The 8,428-nt window shown below is 39.2% G+C and overlaps 1 protein-coding gene across 1 annotated transcript in view; it reads left to right on the top strand.

Annotated features, from left to right (window-relative positions):
• Positions 1-854: 854 nt before the first annotated feature.
• LOC100533544 (kinesin 3) overlaps positions 855-8,428 on the top strand; it is a gene marked incomplete in the record, with an annotated part of 110,535 nt that continues 102,961 nt past the window's right edge. Inside the window, 6 exon segments of the mRNA XM_035970078.1 lie at positions 855-1,092; positions 2,385-2,527; positions 3,817-3,921; positions 6,209-6,291; positions 6,889-7,068; positions 8,257-8,340. Coding sequence (XP_035825971.1) covers positions 3,822-3,921; positions 6,209-6,291; positions 6,889-7,068; positions 8,257-8,340 — 447 coding nt within the window.

Below are 8,428 nucleotides of genomic sequence, written 5' to 3'. Positions count from 1 at the left end.
CTCTCTCTCTCTCTCTCTCTCTTTCTCTCTCTCCCACTGTTGTCTCCACCACCACCACCACCACACTCCTCGCTTATCGAACGCTCGCTCGATATTGAGGGCTGGCTGCGGAGACGCTCTGGCATCACTCACTCACACACACACATAAGCCCTCACATAAACCCTCACCCTCACCCACACAGAGACACACACTCTCCCAGCCTCCGCCGTCTCTGTCCTCCTCCTCGCTTCTCGTCCCCCTCCCCCTCTTTCTCCTACTGCCAGTGATCAAACGTCGATCCTTTGGTTCTTACGGACTCCTCCACCATTGTGAATCGCATCTCGTCACACGACGCCTTCGACTCTTCTCTACACCCAGCCACCAAGTCGGAGTGAGAATACTACGTGATTATTATCATTGCTGTTATTATTATTATCCAGTTCTGCTTGGGTGTGTTGTTATTGTAATATTATAATTCGGGTAGATTGTCCCGAGTGTCCAGTTGGCTCGCGGCTGGTGGGCCTGGTGTCCGTGGACCCAGCCTGTCCCTTGCTCACCTCGGACCCGCGCTCCCTGAGCCTCTGCTCTGTGTGATCGTGGTGAGTCATCTCATCATTGGCAGCGCTCACTGTAGTCGCGTCCCTGTATATCTACATCTGTAGACACCCCGAACCAGCTCTCACGAGGCCTGATCTAGTCCGTGAAAGGGCGGGTAGAGGTTGTTGTTTTCTGTCTGTTGAAGAAGGGGGTGGAGGATTTTCTGTACGGTTTTTCTACACTACAGACCGCTGTGTTGTGGGACTTGTTGTTTTTGTCGCTTCCTCGCAAAACGGCGGCCATTACGTAAGTCTGACGTCAGCGAATGCATTTTGGCTGCATTATGTTGAGGCATTTCCGCTTGACGGAGGAGTTTCATTATTATGTTGAGTTTCAAGGCATTAAACCCAGTTAGAACAAGTTGAACAATTTATGTCAGGGCATTGCCCCCTCAGACAGACGTCTAGTAGTTTTATGACCAGGCATTTGCTGGTAACAGACCAATTGGAGTGTCATATTGAGGCGTTTCTACTGGATAGAAGAATACTGATTATTCCATTCTGGCCAGGAAGCCTGTAAGGAATGAGATGCCTATTGTGACATATTTCTACGTGTTTTATCACTGTCCTGTTTCTCTGGAACGAATTTCTTAGTCAGGATCTTTTTTAATTGGTGTTGAAGTGGAATGTTTATGAAGTGCTAGGCGTTAGGGATGGTGTTGTTGTCACCTAGTTGCTGTTTGTAATGTGGGCTCATACTCTTGGTCTTGAGCTTCCCTGATGTTTGGGCTGATTGTAATTATTTCTCATTGCCCGTGTGCCTATTGGAACACAGTGGCTCTGTACTCATAAATATACTCTGTTTCAAAATAAGGATAGTAATAATAATGAATAATTAATGATTATTATATCAGTTCTATTATTAGGGCTCATTTCCTCGGTTAGAAAAATCTTTATGAACATTTTCAAACAAAAGCTCTTATTCGTCAAGTGCGAAATGCTAGTTGAGTATATATTCTACTAAAGCTGATAGCAGAGAATTGTTTTTGTTTAATTCTGTTGTTGAGTCTCTAAAAATTTCTTCGAAAACTTTAAAAATGCCTCAAATATATACATTATGGTACTTCAAAGTGAAAATCTTCTTATTCTCTTTTTCAATGGTACCTGTGAATTGGTTGAGTTGGAATCTCTTTTAATATGCATGAAAACAGCCATAGCCATAAGCACTTCCCCCCCCCCCCCCCGCCCCCCATACTGAAGAAATTTTCTTAGACCCCCCCCGAGCCATCGCTATGGTTGAAAAGACCTCAATGTCAGTTACATAGAAGACTTTCACTTGGAACAATCTTTGTCTAAATTGCAATATAGAGAAAACAGATCGCTAAGTGAAAACACTTTTGAGGATTGTCGCTGAGAGTGGATTCTGCTATGTTTCTGATACATGCTGAGGTGGAACTCCTTTGCTTTTGAGCATTTATAAACACTGCACATAGAACAGCTAAAGAAAACAGCCACATTTATCAATGCAATATGTAAGCATTGTGAGATACAGTGCTGTGGTGTCTGCAGTGTAGTGGTAAGGCTCTTTGCCATAGCACAAGCAAGATGTGAGTTCGATTCCCGAGTGAGGAATTAAGAAAAAAAATCTAGTGTCTCTGTCTGTCTGGTGGGATTCTGTATCACCAGTTTGAAGCAGCCTGCTTCCTAAATGATCTATTTTTTGACAATGGGGGTGTAATTTTACAATTACATGTACAGTTACTTGTCTTTGTGATGTTAAATGTACTATCAAATTTAAGAACAAGATTTTTTAAAATCCAGACTACTCTGATTTTAGGTCTGTAATATTGTCTCCTTTGTATTTTCAGACTTGACCAGATATGTGTGGCTTAGAATTCAGCTAGGCCTGATCTCAACACCATGGACTTCCACATGCCAAGTTAACCCTGTACATACATATAGTTGACAAGAAAAGCTTATTGTTTTACTGGTGCTGACAACGTTATCTCAAGTAAGTTTTTCTAAAAGATTATTGTTTTAAGAGCTTATGACATAATGGTAGATAAGTTTCATAATATGATAGTCATCCGACTTAATTGTTAGGAAATTTCATGAAAGTCACCACAGTGGTTTCCTCGTCTGTTAAGGCAGGATAGAATCTCGTATTCTTTGAAAGGCCTTTCAGTCTTTTTTTCCAAATTACTTTACCTTGATGCAAAAGTTTACAAAGTAATCGGCAGACGTGGAATAGAAGAATTGACAGTTCAAAACGTGGTCAGCAATGCTCGCTTTTTAGGCCAGAGGTTCTGGGTTTGATTCCCATGGAGGTCCACAAGATTTTCCAAGAGCTACTTTTCGTAGCTCTCTTTTAACAAATCATGCCTATTGCCAGTGGATATGACAACAATGATAGGGTGCTTCCAGAATATTACAAAAATGTTTTGTAGTCTTTTAGTTTTAGTGTAGTTCTTTAACAGGGGTATCGATATAAAATGTTTATGTTAGTGCCATATTTTTATTTTTTAAAATGCTTTCTCATAGGCAAAGTTGTCTCTGATGAAAAAAAGCTGCAGTCAAACTGTGCAAAATTCTGTGTTCAAGAGATCACTTTTATCATTAATTTTGTGTTACATGTCAAAGCGGGTCAAACAGGGCTCGGGAAGGGCTTTTTTTTGCTGTTGAAGGATCTGAGTAGAAAATGTCTGCTGTATGGTATCTTATAAGTTGCATAACTCGAAGACATAGGTAAACTTATTTGTGCTGTAACCATTGCCGTGGTCAGTTTGCAAGTCCTCAATAAAAATCTGATGTCAGCATGTAGTTTAAAAGTACCGAAGGTAAATCGTTGATGTATTCTCTTATCATTTAAATCAGAAGGTTATTTATTTGGGTGCTGAAAAATTTTCAAGAAATCAGCTATGCAAGAAGTGCATAACATCATTGATTGGAGGATGTAAGACAGAAATGTTGTATGCTATTACTGATTTTCTGTAATTTTTAAATTAAATAACTAAACTTATGTTGTAATGTTATTGCTTTTGAAATGATCTTCTTATATAATTTTAAAGGAATCAAGACTGGAAAAACACATTTTTTGAGGAACAATAGAAAAAATATCACTTTGGTCAGTCTAAGGATGAACTTTGGGCTTAGTAGGAAGACTCCCAGGCTTTTTATATGATTGACATTTTTAGCCTCTTAAATCGTTATCTGTCTAATATTGATTGGAATAAAAATGTTTGACTTCCTCATCTGTCATTTTGTTTCTCCTAATTCATCGGCTGTGTTTTTTTCTGGCAGTCAACATGTCTTCTGTGAAGGTTGCGGTGAGGGTTCGACCCTTCAACAACCGGGAAATCAGCAAAGATGCTGAATGTATCATAGAGATGGATGGGAATACGACCAGTAAGTCAGTTTTCTCCCCCATTGTTCTTATCTGTGACAAGTTGGGTTTTTTTACTTTCTTTTTTTGTTTTAAAATTTTTTTTTCTGTCTCAGATAAGTGGATGATTGGCGGTTGCCCTGGTATGGTATATGTGAGGCATCATGGTGAAATCAGGCGCACATCAAAATAATGAAATAGAAGAAACAGGCATTTTTCTACCAGTTTGAGAATTTTTATTGAATTTTTGTTTTTTCGCTCAACACCTTTTATATCCATATATAGAAACACATTTCCATGTAAATTCTGCTGAAAAACGTTGATTAAAGGTACAAAATATATAATATGTAATTTTTCAGTTTTCAAGGACTCTCAAGCTGTTGATGTTAGCAAACTTTGGCAGCCATTTTCTTGCTAATTTACTACTGAAACCAGGTGATCCCTCCTCGTTCAATCACAAATTTCTCGACTTCCATACTCGATAGTTGGGTATTTTTGTTGTTGAAAGTAAGGCAAATGAACAATCTTTCAAATGGTACTAAAAACTCCTCATGCCCAAAAGTTGACGAGCGCCTAATTCCACCGCGTTGTGACACATATTCCTTCTTTCCTATCAAACATCTATCATCCTTATCTCTCTTCCCTCTACAGTAACGCCTCTAATCTTTGGCACTTATATATGACTAATATAATATGTCGCAGTAAAACTCTTACTGAAACTAGCAACCAAAAACTGAACTGTGTCGGTAAGTCATCTTTTAGTGGGGTTTTTTTTATATCTGTCTCAAGTCATTTTTTGTTCTTGTTTGTATTTTCCACCCTTCTCTTTTCTTATTCTATGTCAGGAGTAGTTTACTTTTTTTCTTTGCTTTTATCTTGGGTAAATAAGTAGCAATTTTTATTTTTTTAAATTTTTTTTTTCTCCAGTTTTCTATAATATGTTTGTGTCTAAGCCAAGATGCTCTCTACCTGTAATTTAGTCACTAGGTCCTGTTGCTCTCTTGTTAGCAGATTCACAATGAATAAATTAATATAATCAAAAGTGAGAAAGAAATTCTTGGTCTGTCTGACTGTGTGGTTACTGTGAGTGTGTGTTCCATCTGTCTGTCTGTCTGTCTGTCTGTCTGTCTGTCTGTCTGTCTGTCTGTCTGTCTGTCCGTCCGTCTGTCTGTCTGTCTGTCCGTCTGTCTGTCTGTCCGTCTGTCTGTCTGTCTGTTTGTCTTTCTGTCTGTTCATCTATCCATATATGTGTGTGTGTTTGTCTGTCTGGGTGATGAGTTGGTACACAGACGAGTCTTCTTTTTTCTTTTATACTTCTATTGACCTGACATAATCTGTTTGCAGTAAAGTATCAACTTGCAATGTGGGTGTTTGGCAGGTGCTCTGGTGTGCTTTGCTCCCTCTGTCCTGTCAAACATCTGCTGTCCTTTTCCATCCTCCTCCTCCTTTTTTGTTTGTTATTCTCTTGGAATCACTCAAACTTTCAGCCCTTATAGGGCCTTATTGTGTTGCATGTGCTGTAAAACTCTTACTAAAACTAAACTAAAAGAGCAACGTGCGATCAAATGCAGTGGGTGGTTCGAGGGTGCTCTGGTGTTGTTTGCTCCTTTTATCTTGTCAAATATGTATGGTCCTTATCTCTCCTCCTTCTTTTCTTTGTCTATATGTATTTGTTTAACCTTGAGAGTCTGAGCTGAGAGGTGGGTGGTTGGTGGGTGCTCTTGTGTTTTTTGCTCCTTCTTACCTTTCAAACATGTATCGTCCTTATCTCTCTTCCTTCTTTTGTGTGTTTGTTACTCTACTGTAACACCTCTAATCTTTTGCACTTATATGACCATATTATTATTGCATTGCAAGTGCTGTAAAACTCTTACTAAAAAAGAGTCTGAGCTGGGAGCTTCATTATTTTCTTTGGAAAAAAGAGATTCAATGCATTGTAATTACAATTTTCACCCCTCTCCATACTGTGTTGGTTTTTGGAGGAAGCCACTGGAAGGTTGATCTTTTTTCTGTCCTTGTATTTCCCTGCACTAAATTAGCATTATAGCACCAATGCAATTCTCTCCATTTTAAAGTATAGCCATTACTGTCACTTATGTCTTAGTGGGTGGTTGAGAGTGCTCAGTGTGGTTTGCTCCTTCTTTCCTATCAAACATTCATCTATCATACTTACCTTTCTTTCTTCTTTTTTTTAAATGTAACTTTCTAGTGACTTCTCTGGTCTTTAGCTCTTATATGACCTATTTGTGTTGCACGTGCCATAAAACTGTTCATAAAACTAAAACATAACTTATGTCCTGTCTGTTTCAGCTATACGCAATCCCAAAGCAGGGCCCAAGGAGGCACAGGCAAAGAGCTTCAACTTTGATCACTCCTACTGGTCTCATACCTCGGTGAGTGGGTGGGTGGCGGGTGCCTTGGTGTGGTTTGTTCCTTTGTTCCAATCAAACATACATTGTCCTAATTAGTCCTCCTCCTTTTTTTGTGTTTGTTTCTCTCTTGTAACACCTCTAATCTTCGGCACTTATATGACTCAGTTGTGTTGTTAGTGCCTTAAAACTCTCACTTAAACAATAAAATACTTGGGTAAGGGAAGAAAGCACAGGTCAGATAGAAGGGTCACCACACATACCACTCAGGATAGTAACAGTTCAGTGTCATTAGTGGGTGGTTGGCGGGTGATCTGGTATGATTTGCTCCTTTTTTTCTAAGAGGCATCTATTGCTCTTATCTCTCCCTCTTCTTTTTTGTGTTTGTTACTCTCTTGTGACAACTCTAATCTTTGGCTTGTATATGACCTTATTGTGTTGGAAGTGCTGTTAAATGTGTATTAAAACAAACAACAAAAAAAGGACTTTTGGGGACAACCTTTTTAGACTGTTGAAAGTTTGTTTTTTAGTGGTTTTTGTTTGTGTGTGTGTGTGTTTGTCCAGGCTTAAAATTGAAACTGGTCACAAATTGACTGAAGGTACATTCTGTGTTATCCGCAGCCGGAAGATTACAAGTTTGCCGGACAGAAGCGGGTGTATGATGACATTGGTCTTGAGATGCTGGACCATGCCTTTGAGGGCTACAATGTTTGTATCTTTGCCTATGGCCAGACCGGAGCTGGCAAGAGTTACACCATGATGGGCAAGAACGAGGCTGGACAGAAGGGTATCATACCGCAGGTGTGTTACTCGTGTGCTAAGTGTGTTACATTCTCCTGTACATGTCACTCACATGCTAAAAGTGTGTCACATTCTCTTGTACGTGTCACTCATGTGCTAAAAATGTTACATTCTCCTGTATGTGACACTTATGAGCTAAAAGTGTGTTACATCCTCCTGTACGTGTCACTCGTGTGTTAAAAGCGTGTTACATTCTCTCCTTTTCTAGCATCTGAGCCAGTGCTTTTATAATGAACACGGGTTGCTGTGTTTGTTTTAAACAGCAGATGTTTGTTACTTTTTTTATCTATTCTTTTTAAAATTAAAGGCTTAATTGTTTGTTTTTTATGTATTCGTTTTAAAACTTTGGGCTTGGTATTGTATGCATTATTGCTTTTTCAAGAAAAAATAGAATGAGACCTGGACAAAGTTATCCTTCCTATCTTAGAATGTATTCTCATGTATTCTCATTTGTGTGTAAGAAAAAGAAAAGGATGATGGAGAGGAGGTCCAAAGGAAGAATAAAATAGGAGAGTGGTTTGCACACGAATAGAGAAGTGGTGAGTGCAAGAGCAAGAATGACAGCAAAAAAAAGTAACAAACAGGTAACGGAAAACAACAAACATGATAATATCCACATTAATGAAACGTCATCAAGGTGGACAAGTTGCTATCTTATCATCTGACATTTTTGGCCGTTTGATGTTACTAAGACCATGAGGTCAGAAACAAATGTTCTGTTTTCTCTGTCAGAATCATGAGGTTATTCCGAATCGTTATCAAGATATTCAAAGAATTACATTTGATAAAGCTTTACATGTGAAATTCAAAATTTTTAACCATATCTGTACATCGTGTTTTACTATCGTATCCATACGACGTGGGGAACTCTGTGCTACCACCTTCCGATGAGGAAATTTGCTTGTTAATCCGATCCGTACGCTTAGCATAGCAGTCTGTCAAAATGATTTTTTGAGAAATACTGAAAATTTCAAAGAGATCTTCATACTAGAAGTATTCTTAAATGTGAAGAATACAACCTGGGGGTGGGTGGGGGGTGTTACAAAATGACCCCAGGGCATAGGGATAGGGTTAATGTATATTTTCTCAAAACTAGGTACTGAGCAGGTAGAACTTTGTTTATGTAATTTTAGTCAAGTGAAACGGTAATAACACGTGTTTCTGGTGCCTTTCTCTGTGACCCCACAGCTGTGTGAGGATTTATTTCAACGGATATCTACTCCCCATGGCCAGAGGACCTCTGGGGATGACGAGTGCACCTTCTCTGTGGAGGTGAGTGCCCTTTGGTTGCTCTCTCTCTCTCTCTCTCTTCTCTATTTCTCTCTCTCTCTCTCTGTCTGTCTCTATCTCTATCTTTCTC

This window comes from Aplysia californica, unplaced genomic scaffold, assembly GCF_000002075.1.
Source record: "Aplysia californica isolate F4 #8 unplaced genomic scaffold, AplCal3.0 scaffold00217, whole genome shotgun sequence".
Taxonomy (NCBI): Eukaryota; Metazoa; Mollusca; class Gastropoda; order Aplysiida; family Aplysiidae; genus Aplysia; species Aplysia californica.
This window is presented reverse-complemented; position numbering and strand designations above follow the sequence as displayed.